The following is a 22,827-nucleotide window of genomic DNA, read 5'->3' as shown; positions in this document are numbered from 1 at the left end:
ACGTTGAGTATGTGGTGGCCCTTTATCCACTCTGGCAACCCCAAAATTTATTGCACCTCTAACGATTGATATGAAATGTGTTAAACCAAAATGAGACCAAACCTTGTTACTGGTATTGGAACTGGAAAAAAATGAATTTGTGGATATGTCGATATTTGTTTGATTCCTTATATTATATTTTTATAGAGCTTGATAAAGATGAAAAAATTGATTTAGCGGAAAAATATCCATCCAAGACTAAAGAGGCATAAAGTGTATATAATCTCTACATAATCTCTATTATATGTACATATATGGGAAATTGAGTTTTAGTGTCGATGAAACTAATTATTATTAAGCGAATTATAATTACAGATAATGCCTGGCATAAGAGAAATATTCAATTGGGACAGAAAAGAATTTTAATAAAACATGTGAAGGATGATAAAATTAATATATTCAGCATTCATAGGATTAAGTTAAACCTCATCTGGAAAGAATCAAACTACTCACTTGAAGAGCAAAGAAAATACCTTGTGAAAATTCGAGATTTATTTATTTGAACTTAAAATAAGACAATAAAATTAAATAATAAGGTGCAATAATTGATGAACTAAAAATATGCACAAGCAAATCCAAGAAAAAACACTTCCTATGGCTAACACTAAAACAGTATATAGAACAACAAACGTAATATATCGAATTGCCTCAATGTTTTCTATAGTACAAATCAATGTTTGTGAGGATTACAACAAATGTTTGTGAGAGTTAGTAAATTATAAAGTGCAAAATTATTAATAAGTCATTATATACATAATATTCTCTTCTGAAAAGCTCCAATCACCCTTAATATATCTATATTAGAGGCCACTTCCAAAACTCATCTCTGTCCGACAATCCATACTAGAGGATTGGACGAAATTAGGGTTCTGGATCATTACCTCCCTAATAACTCAAAAATCTGAATATGGAGGTTTATCGAAAGTCAAAGGCTTATAGATGTCCCCGCTTTGTCCCCATCCCCTCGCAGCGGTATTATAAGTAGGAAAACCCCCCAAATTAAATTTCCTTTGTGGGGGTAGGGGAGCGGACAAGATTGCGTCATCGTAGGTTTGCAAGGGTGGTTGTTGATAGGTATTTTGATATCCAAGTGATTCATGGGCATTGTGTGCAGGGGTGTAGAGGCTTGGTAAGGGGCTACTTGATTCTTTGGGTGTAAAAACTGAAAGAGCTGCATTCGGTTTGTAAGTTGACGAGAGAGGAGGAGCTTTCTGCTGAGGTCTAAGAAGAGTTGTTGGACCTAATCAACAAGAATTCAGTTAAATTAAAATGAAAAGCGTATTTATTAGTGTTATAATTTAAGTAAATTCATTAAGAAATGACAAGAACACTTGAGCCAGACACTAATCAACGGGACAAGAAAAAACAAACACTGCAAAGCCTTGCCTTGATACTGCAGTTCGCAAGCACTCTCTACTTCATTTGAAGAAGAAACTTGGGAGGACAAGTGTTGTGCCATCTGGGAAGAGGAATATTTGCAGAAAGAACTATTCTCTGACTGCTCCAACGAGTATAATCTTGCAGTGTCCATTGCGGGATAGGTGGAACTTTGCACCTTAGAAGTGGTAACATAATAGATGCTATCAAAGTCCTCTTCTGCTTGCTTCAGTTTGTTGAGATCCTTCACGTTGGGGCTCCTGGAAGGAGCTAGTTTGTCCACCACATCGGGCAGAGGTTCCCTTATATGCTTGTATTGCATAGGGGGCATTATCGACTGTTCAAAAGTCTGAATAAGAGACTTCACAGGGATCTTTACATAATCTTCTTCATCTATTTCTGATGTGAAACTCTGCGTTAGTTTACAATTTTGATCACCAAATCCATTATTCTCAGCTTGATTTATAGAAGTAAATTGAGCGACAGGCATTTGTTTCATTTGATGAAAACCATTAACAAATGTACTGGGATCAATAATTTGCCCATTGACAACCTGGAAATCTAAATCAACTTCGCGATTTTGTTCATAAAACACTTTTTCGATCTCTTCATTGGCACTGGGCTTGATCACCTCAACTTCAGCTTTTTCACTTGATTTTACAATAGTTTTTAAATTACAATTCTCAGTGCCTTCTTCAGTTGACTCTATGTTAGTGTGTTGGAAGTGGGCTTTATTGGGTTCCTTTATTTGCTCTACGGTTCTGGATGATTGAGCATTTTTGATGCGCTTCTCCTGCCATGATTTCTTCTTGCCCACTAAAGCTTTTTTGAACTCATCATTGATGTTTAATTCCCCAAATAGAGGTCTTGCTCCTATTATTGCTCCTGGGGGTTTCTTACAGATTTTTGGTTCAATTTCCAGGCCCAAATCTTCTTTTAATTTCAAATTTTCAGGTTTATTAATTAAATTCATGTCAACCTTTTCCTTTTCTTCTTCTTTTCCTTCATTTTCAACACCATTCATTTGTAACGACTGATGAAGTGCTTCCTTAAACTTAACCTCATCTTGTCCATTGATCTCTCCAGCAATCTGCCCCTCTATTTCCTCATTAGTTAAATCTTTATACTCAACATCAATGCTTGTCATCCCCTTAATTGCATAAGTGTCCACTATATCATAAGCCTTTTTAATGTACTTTAGCTCATTGAAGCATCCTTGCTGATATACTATAGCTTCAGCCTTCTCTCTATTGCTCTCAATTGCAAGCCTCCTGGCATGTTCCTCAATTTCCGGGTCTCTTTGCTCCACTTTCACCTTTTCTACCACGATCTTAGTATGAGGATCGCAATGCTTAGCTTCAGTAGTTTCTTTTTCCATATCCCCATTAATTGAGCCAACACTGGTAGAATTTTCATCCGGGACAAAAATCTGGATGGGAGATTTAACTCTGGCATTAAAGTGCCCTTGACTTTCAAACATCTCTGATTGGATGGTGCGCGAATCTGGCGTAGGTCCTCTAAAGGTGCGTTCATATACTTGAGTATCTCCACTTACAGCGAAGCTGAATTCTGGATATAATGGTTTTGGAGTCATGTCCAAAACTGGGCTGAAGCAGCCGAGTTCGTATTTCTTGTCGCTGAGTGAAACTGGAGCAAACTGTCTGGTAGCTATGGGTCTCAGCAGCATGGATTCCTGCTTCTCCGTAGCTAGATATTTGGAAATGTTTGGAATAGTGGGAAATGGTTTGTCACTATTACCATCCATGAATTCTGGAGGAGGTGGAAGAGTGTCTTCAAAGGCGCCATCAAAGCTTATTGACGGTTGTACCTTAAATGGTACAGGGCTCATTCTTAAAGCTAAAATGTTTTCTTCTCGCATTTCCGGATTTAAAGTCAAATCTGGTACTGAAGGAAATAATGAGGACGGTCTTAAAGAAGGCTCAATTTCCTGGTTTTCTTTGAAGCATTGAATGTCCTTTTCTAGCACTTCTTGCTCGATCATTACGTCAGGGATTGAAGGAAATGGGGAGTGAGAGCGCTCCTCTTTCTTTATAGCCAACTCCTCAGCTTCTTTTTGGAGATCTTGCCTCGATTCCAGAAAAGGGGAAGTCACAGATCTAATAACTTCAGAAGCCAAATGGTTTAAACTTTCAGGGTTTTGAGATACATCAGGAATGGTAGGGAATGGAGAGGTGGGTCGTTGTTCTTCCCTATCGGAAGCAAAGATGTTATCCAAAGCTGCGTTAATGCTGCCTAAGAGCCGTAAAATTAAGCAACGTATTAAGCATAGAAGTGCAAGGTACTTACTATATTGTGATTTAGTATTTGATCCAGAATTCCAAGCCTGAGGTAATGAGGGTTTGTAAACATCCACATTGCTGGCAGCCCCTTTTTGCAAATTGTCCACTATTCGGTTGATGCTTTGGCTATTGTAGGCGGGATTGTGAGCAAAGCTCTTTTGCTCACCATATCTGAGATTAAGTATTTTTTGGTAACGAATAAGAATAAAATGAGGATTTACCCGTTGGTTTTGGGAACGGTCCACGAAGCCAGATTGTCGTCTTTAAGTGCCTGCTCGTAGGAATTTACAGCCGGAGCTACAAAGTTGCCTTTGGTGGGCCAAGTTGGTTCTACTTCGAATGCTGCCTCCACTGATCCTGTTTCCAGAGCCGCGTCCCAGGGAGATTTGATGAGTTTAATGCGTGGTCGAGTAAATTTTTCCTTCAAATTTTAAAAACTAATTTGTTCACAAATAATAGTCAATGAAGATAAATTACTTGTATTTCGTCTAACTTCTCCTTATGGGCTAATCTCTGTTGGGTCTCTGGCAGGTAACTGGGAGGTGGTAAGTTGGTAGCTGGAGGGGTGAACGGGGTTAAACTTGAAGCTGGTGTTGGAGTTATAACGTCTGGCAAAGTGGAGGGTGGTCTAGTTCCGTTAGTCTCAGCTACTACCCACTTTTCTGATCTCTTACGTCTTTTGGCGAATAATTCTGCTCCTAAGACATTTTCAAATGAACCCTAATTTTATATCAATTTAACCTTCCACACCTTTTCCTTTGGGAGAATTAAGCCCTTTGACGATCTCTAAGCACACTTCAGGTGATAAAGCAGTCTCAAATGTATAGCCTTGCTTTCTTAGACTGTTGATATCATGTACCTGTCCAGCTGGGTTCATAACAAGCTTAAGAGGGTCTTTCTTTCCAGAGCCATCGCCGGTCAGTTCTGGTTTATTTGTTGTGGCCCTTCCTGAAAATTTTGTTGAGAGTGAGTTTCAATGACATGCTATTTTTATTTATATCTCTGTTTACGCTTAAGGGAATTTTGGGTATGTCCAGAGCGAATCGGTTTAGTAATCGTGTGCCAATAGGTTAAAAATAGGGATGGTGGTTTTGGTATTAAAATGGTATTACACAGATTTACCTCATGTATCACAAATTGACGTGTCACTAACCTGGTTTAAGGAAAATGTGTTGGAACTAAAATTAGAACAACTGGAAGAGACGGTAGTTGTCCAGAGACGATTAACACTAATATCTGTAGTTGGATCGTTTGTTAATACTGACAGGCTCACTTTATCTGGATTATTTTTAGGGTTACGTTACAATTAGATCACACGATAATGATGCAGGGACGCATCAAGGGAAAATTGAAATTGCCGCTACCCTCAATTACGGCCTAAATAATTGATGTCTTAAAACAAATTATTTAGGCCTTACGTGACGCCCTCAAGCAGGTCCTTGAAGAAATAAGGAGAACATGGTTGTAGGCTTTCTCCTACCCTTACCTAGATCCGTCTCTGACTTCTTTCATGGGCAATGGCAGTCAGCCAAATATTCTTAAAGGTGCTATTGCCTTAGGGCGAGTGTATGTGGGTTTAATGGTTTCGGAAATAAAATTTCTTTACTAATTACAGATTCTTCTATATTATTTCTCACATGATTTCAAGAAGAAGAAATCAAGAAACGAGACACGTCAGAAAATCACTTCGTATAAGATATGATTAATTTTATTTGTTCTGAATATAAATAGCTTTTTATAAATGTCAGTTAGTACGTTTTTATTGGCGCACAATAGAAGCTTGTAATTAGCTAGCCTTGGAAGATTTTTCTGGAGAAATTTGAATTAGTTCAAATTATTTCAGGACTAATATCTGCAGATTCATTGTACTAAAAAGAAAGTGTTGATTTGCTATAATTATATATAATCTATAACTAGTAATTCATCAAACGTCATCCATTTAATGACCGATAATATTATATTGCCTGATAGCTTATTAATACAGGTTTTTCCACTCATATATCTTACCTTCTCCTTCATGGACCCACTTCACTGACCTCTTCTTTCGATTAACATACATTTGCAGTCCCTTGCTCTTCTGATTACTGATGTCAGTCAGAGAACTGGAAATCCTCTTGGCAAGCTTTACCTGGTCCTCAACTGTGGGGTGAAAGCCCTTTTCGTAGAATGCAGATGATGCAAACATTTTTCCTAAACAACAAAACCAAAGCTTTATTTAAATCCATGGCATCTTCATAATATAAACTTATTTTCTTGCAAATTTTATCCCAAATATTTAGATATAAGAAAATGAAGTTTATTTTGGTAATTTACAAACTAGTTGAGAATATCCATATGTTTCAGCGTTCCAAGTTTGATTCATCAAGGTTAACAGAATGGAGCAATGAAAGAAATACACACTAGTGCGTAATAAGACACAATTGTTTGGTTTTTCAGTGTCAGAGTTTACGTTTTACCCGGTTTGTAGTAACGAGTCGTAGGCAGCTTCTTTGCTGTTTTTTTTTTGTAGTTAAAACATTTACATTTGAGAACTTGAAGATTATTGAAGAATGTCTGAATGCATGATTTTTTATATTTTATAACGGCAGAAAGGTTTGTAAAATTTTAGAAATAGTAATAATAATATAACTTACTGCCTGATTTAGGTTGGATCTGCTCCCCATCCGCTGGAGTAAATATCTTTTCCAGATCGATGGGTTTTGCTGGAGGGGCATTTTCATCCTTAAACAGAAATTAGTACTCAAATAAAACAAATAAAACATCGTAATTGTTTAGTAACTGCATTATTTTTCATTAACTAAGAACAATTGGATCTAAATTTAATTGGTAGCGATAGGATCACCGTGAATTCTGCCAATCAGAATAAACTAAGAAATTTTCCTGAATAAAATTGAATAACGTACCATATAAGGAGTGTTTTGGAGAAGTCCCGCCTTATTTTAAATTACGACCAATGCAAAGAAGCCACCCTCCCTTAAGGTTCTCATTGGTGAGGACATATTAAATGAATATCTGAGCATTTTTGACCTAACGTTAGACACCCTTCCATAAAGCAAAAATTATCCTTAATAGACAAGAAAGTTAGAAAAAAGATAGGGATTGTCCTGGAAAGAATTCGCTTTTTTGCATTATGAACATGTAAGAAAACCACCTCTTATAATAGGTTATTATTTAAAAAAAACCTCGCAAGCAATTTATTGCACTCTAGACAACATGGGTTAAAGTTTGAAGGCGTGTGTTTGCATCAGTTATAGGTGTCCACATTTTCAGTTCATGAATTTGAGAAATTCCAATAATTATAGATTACATCAGTTAAATATTTTTACCTCGCCATTGTTTCTATAATTTCATTATTGTTACTAGAATAATAACAATTTTTCAGATTCCTGAAATGTTATCCTACTTAGATGTAGGTGTCCCAGAGTGGAAGGACATGCCAGAAATTACTTGACAAAATTTATTAATACTTCATGAGCTGTCGCTTTGACAGTAACCCAAAAATGTGTGGAGTTGTTCTAGACATCATTTCTTTACTGCTGTTTGGCACAGTTATCTTAGTCAAACCAACTAAATACAGTTGTTTTGAATGTTTTTTTTTGGCCAGGTTCCCAAAGTTTAAAAATCTTTTGCATCATTCTCATACAGTGGTTGGAAATATTTCAACATTTACATAATTAAAAAATCTACTTTAAGTATCATTCAAAACTTGAAGCTTACATCGTTGGATGCTAATAATCAAGATCAGAAAATCTAACCTAAAGGTTTGTTTTTAAATGAAAAATAGCTCTTATTGTGTTTAGGTTAATATACTCAAGGTGTTTAATTATAGACACCTGATGCAGCTTAGGTGCACTTCAATTACTCCTCGACGTTTCTGCCTCACACATCAGAACTTTATTTATAAATCATGCGACATACTTCAAAATGGACACGTTTCTCCTTCTTAACTTTGGTTTTCTCGCTTTCTCCTATTTTGAGAACTCCAGGATTTTGCTTAGTATCCCAGCTTTGCTTGGACAGTCCATTGCTGTAGTCGTTCACTATTGTTCTCTCCGATCGTTTGTCACTATTTTCACTAAAAAACTCCTCTCGATTTCGCGTTATCGTGCAAATCTCACCTCCCAAAAACATTTTCGATATCACAACTTCGGTTCAATCCCATCGAACTACGATTTTTGATCTAAAAAAAAATTCGCCGACCCTCTTTGTTCCAGTTTCCGGCTGTATTTCCCGAACTCGAAATGCGCACTGAAACTAGCAACAGAAAAATTCCGCACAAGTTCCTCCACTGGATATTTCCGGCTTCACAATAGTTGTCGGAAAATCGGAAAGTTCAATTTTCCATGGGAGACGCGCATTTTCCCAACGTCTATTAACTTTTGGCCGCTAATCTACGAGTTAGTGCCGGCCATGTGTTGCGCATTTTGTTGCATTAGTTTTGGTTATGATGTAATTGCCTATGTTTATTAGGTTTTGATCCTCCTCCTTTTTGAAATAATAAACGGATTCATAGTTATAGTTTTTGTGTTTGTATATAACACGGGAAATTTGGCAAACATGATTGCAAACGTCAGTTGCTTCTCTTAACGTTAAGGTATCCTAGTCGGAGGATAATTTGAGTTGCTGCAAGGCAGTGCTCTGTTTTCCTAAATACTAAAGAATAATTGTTAATAAAATCCCGATATTTTAAACTGGGAAATATTTGTTCTTCATAGTTTTAGTACCTTTCGACCTTGGAAATTTCATCTAAAAATAATAACACATAGTATGTAATCCTGTAACTACAAATTTGATGTTCTTTATAATTTTAACTAACAACACTTTATTAACACTCCTCACTGACATCACGAAATTGAAAACTTCAACAATACTTGATATTTTGCCAGGATTGTGGATTACGCAATGAGGGTTCAAACTTGTCTCCAGTTAGAACTTGATCAAAAGGTTAACTTCTAAATGCCAGAATAAACTTGCCTTAAATTGCAAATATTCGAGTACTTAACGAAGTGTACAGTTTAAGAATTCAACTTCTAGTTGACTCGTTTTGCTCTGATCGCCTCTCTCATTTTTCTGGTTATAATTAGTTAAGCTTTACACTTATAATGAACGATTTTTTACCATCATGATTCAGCTTCGAACCTTTGGTATACACATGTATGTATATTTTTAATTTATGTATGTTGATGTCCCGATCTCTCTAAAATTTTTGAGCTTTGTTCGTCGAGTTTTAAACTTTAATAATTCACTCCAAATACCTCAAATCTTTAACCAGATTCCGACAGATTTTTTACAAAGTAAACCTTGTTTAGAAGCTTCGTAGATTTTCTTTCCTTCTTGACTGTCTCTCTTTAATGTTTGACCTTTTATTAAATATAATTTACTCTTACGTATTATTAGAAGTGCACTGAAAATTGTCGATAAATTTAAATCTAAATATATGAATGGTACTTTTTCTTAGCATAAATAGTACCTTTTATAGCACTTTTTTATATTATTTTTTATTATATATACGTATATATTATGAACCGCTCTTTTCGAACGGATACAAGAAGGTGAACACCGTTTTTATAATTTGTGAGTTGCCATCCAACGCACCGCGATTCAGAAATGATCTTGTCAACAATGATTGACTTTCCAGTTTCTCTAGAAACCATTGAAATTATTCATAGTCTCAATATTTCAAGTATTGTTGGTAATACTCACCAATCCCACTTTAAACACTCTCTGAGTCAAATTAGTCAAAAAGGCCTTTTTTCTAGGATCTGTAGCATCTGAAGGTTTGAACCCTCTATTCGATTCTATAAGCTCAGTAATGCTTTGGCTTCTCTGCAGCTGTCCAAAGGGCCTCGAAGGCTGTCCACTGGGAGTGGACGGTGCCGATGATGGTACAAACGGAGAACCACTAACACTTTTAGTCAGGGAGTATGACTTCTTGGTTATGGTATATGAGGACCCGCCATGGCGTTGGGTGGATTTTGAATCGATCTCCTTGGATATTAGGCGCATGGCTGATTTTGAGGGTTGATGTTCGGTTCAGGGTTGAGTGGGCTATTTGGGCATGGTAGGCGCCTGAATATGCGTTGTGATAGGTTTAAAAAGTGCTATTTACAAGGCGGTACAGTGTCTGGTTTATATGAAGTAAGTAATAAAGAAGAAGTAATGGGATTAATGCAGATTTGCCAAGGCTTAAATCAGTTCTAGTATAGGTTATATTCAGTGAAACCTAATTTAAAATAGGAAAAGTGTAATTCCTATATTTCTCACATGATTAGAACTAACTGACGAAAAGAAATGTATTCCCTTTAGTATTTTTAATTAAACATTGATCCTAGTGCACGAGATGTTAAGCAAAGGGACTCCGTTGAAAATTACTACATCCCTGCTTCTTATTATTACTTTTTTTACTTAAAAAGTTCACTAGTTCTGTAACCTGATTTGGAGAGAAATTGGGGAACTAGAGAAGCCTGAATTAACGACGCGTTTCTTTCTCTTTTTAGGGCTCCTGATTTAGAGAAAATCTGAAACCTAAAAAGGATGCATTTGCTTCACCCTTTTGATTTAAACATTCATTATGGTTCTAGCGAGACTTACGAAGACACAATGTTTAAAAAAGGTAAAATGTTTTCTTTCTTTGCTTCACTTTTTTAATTTAAGAGTTTAGTAGTTCAATAACTTGACCTAACCTCAATGTAATGAAATTTTGAAGTGAATCGAGTTAGAACTGCCGTTGTATTTACTGCTCTCTTTTGACTTACAATTTTTTACATTTAAACAAAGAAGCAAGTCTAACCTACGTGAGAGAGAGGGGAGTCGGAATGTTTTCTTATCTTTATTCATTTGAATGATGAACCTGAAATGTAGAGAAATGAGCATAATGTTTGAGCCATCAGAGAGCCATCTTTCCTTGTTTCTTTCTGTTTATAAATTCGACCTGATTTACATGTAATATAGTATAGTTATTCGAATGCGCTGTAATATCTATATGTATTTTAGAATAGGTAAGGATCAATAATAGTTCATTAATAATTGTTTTTCGCTTGATCAACTAATGGTTATTTTGGCAAATTCTTGATGCATTAAATTATGTCGGACACGCTCACACCAACATCAGGCATTGCCAAAAACTTGTAAAACACATTAAAGACGCACAAATGGAGTCACCAATCTGATTATTCATCTACCTCTTATTTATTAGTGCAAATTATTGGGAAAAAAACCCTATAAAACAATAATAGCATATGATGACGTAATCTGTTTAGACGACAAAAAGAGTTAACATAAGTTAGCATTGATTGTTAGTGCATCGTTACGAGATTTCAAGGATTTCCCCCGAAACATTTACAATCCAAATAAATGCCTGGCTCTATGCAATAAACAAAATCAAGCCAATTCTCTGCATTATTTACTTTACAGCCTCTGATCTAAATATAAGCCCGTCACTATAAGTTAAACCCGAAAATAGCACTTTCCGAACCAACCGACACTTGAAACACGGCCGACACGTCGATTTCAGTGAAATCGCGATGGAAGCAAAAGAGACGATAATTTTCTGGACTCAGATCTGGATTACGACCGCATTTGATAATACCGATCGTGTGAAATCTATATAACAAAGTACTGCTCCAGAAATATCCTGAGCAAGCACCTAGCGAATGTAAGTTTGTTTCTGGATGAATTCCAATATTAGCGAAAGTTCTAATCAACGATCCACGTTTTACTAAAGGTGTTTATGGAGAACAAAACGAATCTATCCAGGCTCAGTCGAATATTAGACCATATTCAATTTTCTATATAAACACAAACGTTTTTTTTCCTAGAGAGGTATTTGGTGTGTTCAGTTGTTTGGAAATCCGTGATGGCTGGAGCTATTTTAGGCGCAACTACTAATGTATTACGGTGTTTGCGATTCGATTATAATTTGTTCCCCTTGTGCGTTTATGCCAGAGGAAAATTGGGGAAAATAGAGAGTTATGTTAAATGAAAGTTTGTCGTTGAAAAGCTTTTGATATTGGAGTGTAAAACCACTAATATGCTGATGATCTCTATTAAAAAAAAAACATTAAAATTAAATGATTTGGGATTTTTCAAAAATATCAGTTGTGCTTTATTTTTAACTTATTATGAGTATAAGATTTATGTCAAGTTTCTTAAAATTTGTGGAAATTTTTATCATAATATAATTATGGAAATTGCATAGGGAGATATTTTTCGACTCACCTGTTCAGTTTCGGATTTTCCATACTTCTCGGTAACCTCTTGATTTATCTAAAAAATAATTGTACATTTAACACAATTTAGAAACAGTGAACCTTAATAAAAAGAACGAAAAATAAGTGAATTGACAAAATTAACGAATGTAGATATTTATGAACTAGCAGAAATGGTTATGGAATGAAACTGGAAAGTTTACTTGTTAAATCAAGCTAGATAACCCATCATAATTTGCATACTTCAGTGTAAACTTCATCATGGGTTCTTTATTGCAAGAAACGCGCAGTGTTTACCTCAAATTGAATGGACATTAGCTCAACAAAGAGATTTTCAGACTTCTTGAGATTGGCACTGTTTGATCAACGGAACATTTATGGGATAGAGGCCCAAATTCTTAAAGGTTGTTATGATTTTTGTCTCAACTCAACAAGTACTTACTCAAAATTGTTTGTACAATCTCAGTCTAATTGTAAATTAACTGAATGAACTGAATTGAATGAATGAATGTATTGAATTATGAAGTAAGTAACTGAATGTTGAGGAAATATTTCTTGATTCGACGAGTGAAGGCTAGCAGGAGACGAAATGACCTGTATTGTAATTTTCAAATGCGAATAAAACAATTTATTTTATGCGATATATCTTCGAAATGAGTAGAGATAAATATAATGACTTGAAAAATAAAAACTCGACTGAAGAGGTTTGAACTATTGATATTGAATCCGACCTAACCAAAATTTTCTTTTTGCCCCAAAGGTTTCAAAAATCCCCTTTAAAACATAACTACCTGCTGATCCCAAAATCGACTTAAACTACCCTCAGGGGGTAAAGACACAGGACGATATTTAGGTGGTTTGGATGGTAGACGTGATGGTAAAGTGGCCGTCCAGGTCTTGTTCTGGCGCTGCCCTGAATGATGACTAGACAAATGATTCTGAAACAGTCACTGAATGAATGCACCATTAGAAATTTAATGAGAAACTAATGGCTAAAGTGCTGCTTAAATAACTCTGCTACCTGCATTAAAATGTCGTGCTTCAATGAGGGCAGAATTCCTCCACCATCGTCCTGCTTGAGCTCCCTGTCCCTCTCAGCATAATTATCCAAGTCGGATATGATCTCTTTGAGTGAATTTTTGATACTCTCCTCTTTTATTTCTGCCTTACTATTATTTAAAATCTTAGACAGATCACTGCAATTATCGCTGGTTAGAGTAATCTGTGGAAGTACCTTTGAAGAACTTTCTAAGTCTGATAACTTCAATGGAGATAAGGGTTCATGTGGAGTATATCCTAAGGGAAGCCAGGAGCTTTGCTCATTATTGTTAGAGTCCACTGGAGAATCTAAGAGCTTAGTGTGATCTAAAAGAGGAGGAATTTCTAACTGCTGAGACGGAGAATGTTGTTTGGAACCAATATTTCCAATTTGAGCTAAAGCGTCAGAGTAAATACTCTCTATTTCGTCTATAATCGGTTCTTTAGCGATAGTAACAGTTCTTTCTGCCTCAATTTTTTTGGCGAGTTCGAACGATTTGAGAGGCTCGAAAGGTTTCAAAGGTTGAAAAGGCTTGAGTGGCTCAAAAGGTTTCACTTCATTGAAGCTTTGCACTTGATGCAAAGGTAGAGGTTTATAGTAGTTTTGCTGTAGTCGCTGATTATTGGTGTTTTCATCCTCCAAGAGATCCTGAAGAATTTTTTTTAGTTTGTAGTATACACATGATTTGTGATGTGATAAACAGTACGTGAGCAGATTGGCGTAAATCGAATAGATAAGCTTCAGAATGCATACCTTCACAACATTGATTCACATTGAACTTACCAGGTGGCGTTCTCTGAGCACTAAAGTCCAGAAAAGGAACAATTCCCTGAAAAACTACCCAAATGAGGCTTTGATTAGTTGGGGCGGATTTTTTCTATTGATTCATTTATCAGAGAATAAGAAGAGTAATAGCAAATTTAGAGCCCCAAATTTGAGTTCTGTAGATGGGTTTCTCAATAGGTTTCTATGTACAGGAGTTAGAAGCTGTTAACACAAACTGCGTCCTAGAAGTTTGTATTAAAATTAAATAATTTTCCAAACATATAGTTGGTTTAACTTCTAAAAGTTAGACAAAGAACTATTCTTAATTCCACATCGGTAACAAAGAGCATTATCTTTCCCTCAGTAAACCATGAAAATAACTTCTTAGATGTAACATTTCCAGGTTTTCATGAACAAACGCAAAGGGTATTATATTTACCAATGTCGCTCGTCTGGAAAGATTTGGCATCACTAGTTTAGGTTAAGCGGCACAAATTTTCATAACTTTTGAGTAAAATTTTAGCTTTTTGTAAAAAATATTTTCTTTCAGTTATAAGTGATTCGGATCTGCTACCAGCATGACGAACACGCAAAAACAGTTAAATAAACAAAACTCAAGAGAAGAGAAGCGACTAATCGATTTGCGTGAAATAGCAGATTGCTCTTCTACCGTCCAACTAAGAGATGATCCCTATGGTACTACATTAGGATAAAACCCCTACAAAACTGGCCAAAAATCAAATAGTAAAAAATATTCAATTAATTTATTCTTTATGAATTGGAATAAATTTAATTATAAATAGTTAATTTTAACCAGGAAAATCCATCAAAACTTTGGCTTCATTTGAGCGGGATTTTCTGTTATTTTCTAATACTGTATGAAATTGTGTAAATTTAGAAAATATTTCTCCTTGAATCATAACTTAATCAGATTTCCACAATACTGGATCTCTAAATAATAAAAAATCCCATGGTTTCTATCTTTGTCGGGAAAACATATTATGTAAAACAATAGGTAAATATCAACGCCGGTCTATAAACAGAATTAAAAGTTGAATTTACTTTATAACTGGATCTCAAGCTATCTTGCCATTATTTTATTAGGGTTTGAATTAAAGTTAAAAAGTGACAAAACTTACTTAAATTATGAATAATGTAAATAAATGGATTTAAACAACCATAATTTTTTTTACCTTTGCATAAAAAATGTGACTTAGTAAAAAAATGTAAGTAAAATATGTTTATAGTGGTTTCCTCCACTGCGCAATAAGTTTATAAGTTTACTTATTGACTAACGTTTTTGTTAAAAATGTATTTTTTGCCACATACGTGGCTTGATTAAGTACATTGAAACTGAGGAGTAACTCAGAAAAATGGTAAAATTCGGAAAATAAAATCCAAGGCACTCGATTTGTAAATTTTGCCATTAAGGGGAATCGTTAGAGGTTTTCTAACTGCCACAGGATTGTTCAACAATGAAAAACAAAAAAAAATTATTAAAAATTCGAAAAGAAGGAAAATATGCAACTGAAGCTTCAAAACGTTACAAAACTGTACAAAAACACTGACTGGACCAGGCTATATAGAACTGAGCGCGTCCAAGGCCCACATTTCATAACATTTTGAAGCCAGTCTGGAAAAAAACTACTTAACAATATCTTTATCATCAACATATTTATTTGGAATAGTAAATACATATGTGTCATTAATAGTTATAGCCACATAAGCGAGTAATTAAACAAAAAACAGCCCGTCTCTCTAATAGATAAGCTAAAAGGACTACATTAGGAGAAGTCAGAAAAAAGCGCCAGTTCTATATAACCCTCGGTATGACATAGATACAAAAATGGTGAAATACATTCTGTTGTATGGTGTCTTTCCTTTAGATATCACATTCACGGCCTTATATTACTAAAGTAAATGCAAACTTAATAGAAAAGTAGAAAAGGATTAGAGAATATTGTAGCTAGACAGGGCGGTAGAAGAAAGAGACATTAACACAAAAAAAAGAAGGAAAGATAGGTTTGAATTTTAACCTTAATCAATAGATATAAAAGTAAATATTGATATGTATTATATTCTCATATGTTTATATGGGCCAAAATTATAAAACAAGTATTAAATTTCTAAAAAAAAGAAAAATAAGGAAAGAGCAGTGTGGAATAATCTCTAAACCGACATCAAACCTTTCATGCTTCAACCTCATATTCTTCAGTCTCCTCCATAGAAAAACTTTCTGAGGTTTCAATTTTCGAGCTAAATACCTTTTTATTCGCAGATACAGTGGTGGTCTCCTGCTGCATCACATTCTTTGTGGATTCAGTTTTCTGAGTGCGATGATCCTCCATCAAAGAAGTGTTTTCCTGTCCTTCAAAAGTAGCAGTTTTCTGATGCATCTTCGAATCCCCCAAATCTTTCGAAACCTAAATAAAACGACAGTTACTCTGTGGCTTTAATTTCCAGAGATATTTATCTGTACGTAATACAAGGAAGTCTATTTAGAGTTCAACACCTGTCAGGCATTAAAGCTCTGGTGCATTAATTCCAAGATCTCTGGATAAACAACTGTTGTAGAAGTAGATATACATATATTAGTGTTAAGGCGGGCCATAGCAGTCGGTTTATGTCGGATATTTGTTTGGTTGGTGGGTATTTAGGGATTTGTAGTAACTGTTTTGATGGGTGTACGCACATGATCAAGAGGAAATTTCATAACAATTCGTAAATTAGGTAATTTTTGGAAATTAGTAAATATAACTTGGAAGAGTTAATAAATAAATAACTTGACTAGGAATTCACCTAAAAATGTGGTATTTTATAATATTTGCCCTTAAAAATATTATGCTTTACAGAGACAATTACTCACAAAATGTTGATGAAAGAACATACAATATACAAATACAGCTGAAAATAGTTGTTTCTGGTATACGTTTTCTTTCTAACATTTGCCTTTTTGTGTTTAAAATATTTCTGACGCTTTCTGAACTTCATAAATGAATACTGGTAATCAGTAACCTGCGGATATTTTATAGCTTTAAAGAACATTTTTTCGGATGTGCATATTACATTCCTTCAATGACAAAGTTTTTAGAACATTCTGACTGAGAAGCTTTCAAAATATTTCAAGTGGACTTAGAATCTTTGGAGCGTTATTTTATTTTACTACTTTACTATAGCATGCAAGTGGGTGAGTACAAGGTTTGAGAATTTTCTAAAATATTCCAAGTTAACGCTTGGGTAGTCATTTTTGGTCCTACATAACGTAATACAAAATCAAACTTTCGATTGAATTATAAGGACACAAGAAACGGAATCGCCTCAATCTAATTTAAGATCGTTAACAAGCAAACTTTATGGCACATTAAGTCAGTACCAAATCTACAAGATTTGCAATTAATTTCGAGAAATTATTTATGTTACCAACTTTGTATTAGAAATTAATGGACTTGGCTGACACTTGTTTTGGCACAGGTAACAGTCAATTAGAAGATTCGTTAAGGTGTCAAGAACCCAAAATTCATTACATGCGAATCTTTGTTTGCATATTTATCCAGCAGAAAATATTGTGGTGAAGTTTATTTACCGAAATTGTTTACAATGAAAAATACTTGCCTCTGTTAAAGTAGTTTCCTCCACGCTTTCACTTTCCTCCTCCCTATTTGCGGAGGTGGCCACAGCACCACTTTGAGGAATGGAAACTTGCATGTCCGACATTTCGTCTGTGTGAGTGTTTTCCTTTTTAAGGCTGATTATAGAAGGGGTTTCTGGAAGGTCGTTTGCGTTTATGCTGGATTTTCTGTATTATAACAATACATTTTTAGGTATTGTACTTTTTCTCTCTTCAAAAATTTTGTAGGCATCTTTTACTTTTGCCATAGCCACTGATATAATCTTAAATTATAATTTGGGAATAGAAAAAACTTTTTTTCGAAGCTGGTTTAGTTTACAAAAGAAATTCAGATCCAGGAATAGTGTATGCTTAAAGTACAGGCGTAAATAGTTTTTCTTTAAACAGACACGAAACAGTAACTAAATTTAACTATTTTTTCGGGAACACCCGTTAAAAAAAGTCGGGCAAATTGCTTTTGCTTGTTATTTGGCAACATTTCAAGAAAAGGCTGAGCTCTTAAATATAGTTTCAAGCTTTTAAACCTGAATCACATAGTAAAATGTTATTCGTTCGGAGATTTGTAATGGTTCGTCGCAAATTATGAAAGAATTGATTCTATTTTTATTGGGAAACGGAGGTTTAGTGGGCCTTAGGGGGTTAGCTGATAAAATTGATTTGGCTCTTAGAAAATTTTAATATATATTTTCTAATTCCTCAATAGTTTAAAAATTGGAAAATTCAGATTCACCAACAAACTTTTTGCCTTGAATTTAGTTTCCAAAATATTCCAAATGACGTTCTGTAGAATATGTCGCTGAAATTTTCATGAAATCGTCAAGTTTGAAAACTCCTTTGGTTTTTCTTTCAATAACCTTATGAATATTCCATGTTTATTTCCACGTTTGCTATATTAAAAGGTCACTATAAGAAATCTACGAAATATTTTCTGGAATGAGAATTTGAAACTTGAATGGAGGTTACATGTTAAAAGAAAAATATTGGAAGTAGGAAACTATAGAGGACTAAATGAAGAGCATTGCATTGACACTTAGATCCTCAGTTTCCATGAAGTTGTATTATTTTTTGTAATTTTGTTGATAAATATTATGAAATATTAAATTATATATATATAATATATATATATAATATTAATATTAATATATATATAATTATTAAATATCCTGAATTATTAAAGTCGTTGTATATCGAATATTTAAATATTTTACAGGTTTTTTGGTAATCTTTCAAAATAAAATTCCAATTTTGCTTCAAAATTGAAAGAATTTGCTGAAACTAAAATCTATTTTGATTTTTACGCATGGACACGCCTTATCCAAGGTTATAACTAATCTATTGATAATTTTGATGAATGAAAACATCATGCAAAAGTGCACTTTATGACGAAAATGATTACCAATTTACCTTCTGGCCTTTTGGAATTGATCCCATACAATATAAGCCATAACAATTCCTACAGAAGATTTAACATATTTACTGAAAAAGAAAATAGTAAAGGTTAACGACTGTTTCTCGAACAAAACCCACAGGCACATACAAAACAGTTTATGGCCACAAGGCTTTTAGAACAAGCAGTAAAATTCTATTTATGTTTGCAGCCTTTAACTTACTAATAGAAAATAATTTATTATGCTCATATAAAACAATTCTTAATGTGAAAGAGATAACTTACCCTTCAATTGCTCTTTCGGGGACATAAAAATACCGGAAAAACAGCAGCCAAATGTAATTGATTATGTCACTGATCATGTCGATTTACCTGCAACTTAAGAAAAATCCCGACGAGAGGAAAAACACAAAAATCTGACCTAAGAAGAAACAAGAAACCTGGAAAAATTGCCTGATTATGAGTAGGCAATTCTCATAGGAGCAACACATTACTAGAACACTGACTTGATTGCAAAACATTATACTACAACGTGACGAGAGCACATTCCTATTGGACTTTCTGGCACCAACTGCAGTTTAGGTGACATTTTCACCTTTTGAAAAGATCAGAGTGGATTATAAATATATTAAAATAACTTCAGGGTTTAAGAGGAGTGTGCTTAGAAACACGAAAGTTTTCTTTTCATTTCGACTTTTGACAGGACAAAAATAAGAATCTTACAAGAAACGCACTCCCACGTGCTACTAATGACGAGATGGATGATAGTCTTAAGGAGGAAGGTTTGGAAAGTGGGTCGTTGGGCGTGTGCCAGGTTTCAAGAAAGACTAGAGGGGCCATGTGGAAGTCGTAGCTCATATTTGACATCCAGGTTTAGCACCATAGGAATTTTGATTCGAAAATAAAATTGTTTTCGAAGAAAAACGCAGCTCCAGATAGAAATTGTAATTCAGTTAAACACGAGGTTTTTGAGACATATTGAGAAATTGGATAGTTTTGAAAATGTAGTATTCAATAGTATGGTCATGAGTGCGTTATTTGCGCATCACAACATTTTAGGATTTAGCAATTTTTCGAAATAATTCTTCTTTTTTGTTTTTTTGGACTTTCAAATTGTGTAGCATGCCATTGATTTCACTGTATTTGAACCCATTTTTTGTCAGCGTGTAAATTGAAAGCACTCAGTATAATGTTGACGTTGATTTAGTAATTTGCAAACTGAGCTCCCTGTCTTTATTGGCTTAAAATGCATGTTGTTCAAATTTCATAGAATTCCTACTGCTCTCAATAAAAAAATACTGAAAGTCATTGACGTAATTTTTCGACCTGTTTCTAAATTCAAAATTGCATTCTGTTAAATTTTATTTTTTATTGATTGTCCTCAGTAAAAAAATTTGTTCTGTATGCCACTGTTTTACTACAATCCATGTTTTCAAACTACTGAGGAGTCTTACGAGCAGTGACGGATCTAAGGATAAAGCGTTCTCCAAAAAGAAATAAGAGCTGAAATTTAATATATTAAAGCTGAAATGCCATCAAAAGTGCAATGAAAATAAAGGAAATTTATAGATTACTAAAACTCAGGGCACATCGATGTTGACTTTCCCTGATGGTTCATTGAGGTTTTATAAGGTTAAGGAAAAAAAGCTATGTATAAGTTCTGCTCCACATCTTTCAATCAAGTCAACTATTTTCAATTCAAAACCATGTTTTAATCTCTCTCAATTATATGATTTCCTCATCTAACTCCAAGCAAATTTTCTAAATTTAATCTCCGTTTTCTTATAGCTTTTCAACATAGCTATTCTAAAATACAAACAGCAATTTGTGCAATGAATGTTCGGAAAAACAACTTGGCTGCGAATAGCAAAATATCATTTTTCGTTCGCAGAGTGCGTGACAGCAATTAATAGCTATGAAAATACCACAACAGTTATTGTTTTCGAATGATCAGACACTTTCGAAAGAGACCTAAAAATAGGTTTAGCATTTTTTGAAAAAGATGGATCACTTAGTCGTTAGATAATTTGATTAATCCAAAGAGATTTTGAAAGACCTTTCTTGGGTAATTTGTGAAAATAATAAATTGATTTTTTTAATAGGGATTAATTTCATTATCATCCCTGAAACACTGTGTTATCTTTATCATCAAAACCAATAACTCTGAATTTAACATTATAAAAACAAATCTCATTATCTTTTTTGGAAGTTAACTAATCTCATGTCAAAACTCAAAATATTGCCAAAAAACTCACCCGCGAATATCTTAAAACCTCTTACCGAAGAACAATACCCGGGACTGCAATTTCGAAAGATGTAGACTTAAAGAGGCCGCCGGCAAATGACTAATCTGGTACCGAGTGTTTTCGAGAAACATCCTGTGCGCATGCTAAACATCCAGAAAAGCCAGATTCCTGGATACCGGGATCCACCATCGGTGAGGTTGAGCCAGTATTTTTGCCAAAATCCATACGCCTTTGGCTGGTTTCCATTGGATAACACTGCCAATTTAATCCGGATGAGAATTGTTTTTTGAATCATAAATTGTTTTAATATCTCAATTGTTTGATGTTATTTATTGTTTATTTTTTTGGTCAGTGCTGAACTCTAAAAAAGTTCAAAAATTCGGTAGTGAATGGAAGCGATTATTGATTTTTCTTCAGGTTCTTCAATGCATTAGAAAAAGGAGATATAATTGTCTTCGACGAAAGAAGATAAGATTTGTATCTGTGATAAAAAGTATCGTAGAAATTTCAAACTAATAAAACATGGTTTCAGTTATTTTAGGTTAATGTAATTTCTAACTATGTACAATTTTAAAATATTCCAATTCATAATTTAATACTGGAAATCTCACACTAACTATCCAAAGTCCAGTTGTTGGAATGGATCATTGACCTGAACTGGGCAAAAGCTTTGTTCTCATAATTTAAATTCAGTTCAGTAGTAAAATATGCTGAAAGTTATAAGGAAAAAGGCAGGAAAAAATGAAGAAAATCCTGAGACCGAGAAGAGTACTGAAAATCTTTATCTTTCGCATAAAGATTAAGAAGATATCTGGAGGTGCAGGAGTACTTTTTGATTTCCACTAATAACAATATGATTATTGCAATAAACAAAAGACTTGCAAGTTATGAAAAGTAACTTATCGAACCGACATTTCCAAAGGTATACCCTGTAGTTGAAACAAAATATTGATGTAGTTCATTAAAGGTTTGATTGGACCTTGGACCTTGCATTTTTATTTATTTCTGAAATATCTACAATTAATATCGAAATTTCTTCCATTCACCAATATATCCAGAACCTGTCGTGTATTTAACTTTTTTTAATGTGTCGATATGGTAGCTCCATCTCAACATGAAACATGAAACTATTATGCTGCTATTATATTTATAATCATGTACTGACCTTTACCTTCACCATGAAGTCAAGATCTTTTCGATTTCCATTTGAATAATTTTCAAAAGTGAAATTATTGCATTTGAAGTAAATAAAATTATATATAAACAAGGCTTATGCTGCACTCAGCTTGTACCGAAGAAAAAAATATTAATCAAATTAACATGTGTTAATATAGAAGACATTAAGCAAACTCTAATCCATCTCGTATATTAGAGATTCTATCTATTAGAGAAAAAAGAAATATATTAGGAACAAGTTATGAAAGCAATGAGCAAGATTGGAAATAACAAGTCACAAACATTATCGTGATTTTTTGTGAGCTGTAACATAGACGTGATCAATATTGAAAAGATACACAATTGGATATTAGAAAAGTACCTTTTAATTCCCACTACTTCAGGTTTGGTGAATTCTTGTCGCCTGTCCTTGATACAAGGAAATAAAATCGGTTTTTATTAGATATTAATAGCTTATGTAAATATTGCTTATCAAATACATATTTTATTATTATTATTATACATATATATGTATACCATCTGAAAGTTCGCATCAGAATTTTGAATATAAATAGAATTTATGTTGCTAATAAGGAATTTGCTTTAACTATACAAAATATCAATCACCAGGAGTATATCCCCTTGTTCCCTGAGTTTATGTGGCTCCACAGTTGCATCTTTCCG

At 34.2% G+C, this 22,827-nt stretch overlaps 1 protein-coding gene across 4 annotated transcripts; it reads right to left on the bottom strand.

The window, feature by feature from the left end:
• Positions 1-513: 513 nt before the first annotated feature.
• On the bottom strand, positions 514-21,138 carry LOC136415669 (uncharacterized). Of its 4 annotated transcripts, XM_066400374.1 has the most exons (15): positions 19,028-19,209; positions 18,760-18,831; positions 17,340-17,523; positions 15,992-16,150; positions 12,945-13,610; positions 12,715-12,861; positions 11,934-11,981; positions 6,350-6,437; positions 5,724-5,906; positions 4,467-4,664; positions 4,194-4,414; positions 3,938-4,137; positions 3,724-3,887; positions 1,426-3,669; positions 514-1,279 (listed from the first exon to the last, which is right to left on the bottom strand). In XM_066400374.1, the coding sequence occupies exons 1-15, from the start codon at positions 19,102-19,104 to the stop codon at positions 933-935; spliced, it is 4,998 nt and encodes a 1,665-aa protein (XP_066256471.1). In that variant the 5' UTR covers positions 19,105-19,209; the 3' UTR covers positions 514-932. The 4 variants fall into 4 exon arrangements, with proteins under 4 accessions (XP_066256471.1, XP_066256474.1, XP_066256473.1 ...); XM_066400377.1 differs by lacking the exons at positions 18,760-18,831; positions 19,028-19,209 and adding an exon at positions 20,998-21,138; XM_066400376.1 differs by lacking the exon at positions 12,715-12,861.
• Positions 21,139-22,827: the final 1,689 nt, after the last annotated feature.

This window comes from Euwallacea similis, chromosome 20 (genome assembly GCF_039881205.1).
Source record: "Euwallacea similis isolate ESF13 chromosome 20, ESF131.1, whole genome shotgun sequence".
NCBI lineage: Eukaryota > Metazoa > Arthropoda > Insecta > Coleoptera > Curculionidae > Euwallacea > Euwallacea similis.
The sequence above is the reverse complement of the archived record's forward strand: the minus strand, read 5'-3'. Positions and strand labels throughout refer to the sequence as shown.

Coding starts and splice junctions, on each gene's coding strand:
- LOC136415669 (XM_066400374.1), bottom strand. CDS start 19,104: ATGATCAGTGACATAATCAATTACATTTGGCTGCTGTTTTTCCGGTAT. Junction 12,862..12,944: donor AGCACGACATTTTAATGCAG/GTAGCAGAGTTA, acceptor TGACTGTTTCAG/AATCATTTGTCTAGTCATCA. Junction 6,438..11,933: donor GAAAATCCGAAACTGAACAG/GTGAGTCGAAAA, acceptor TTTCTGTTTAAG/GATGAAAATGCCCCTCCAGC.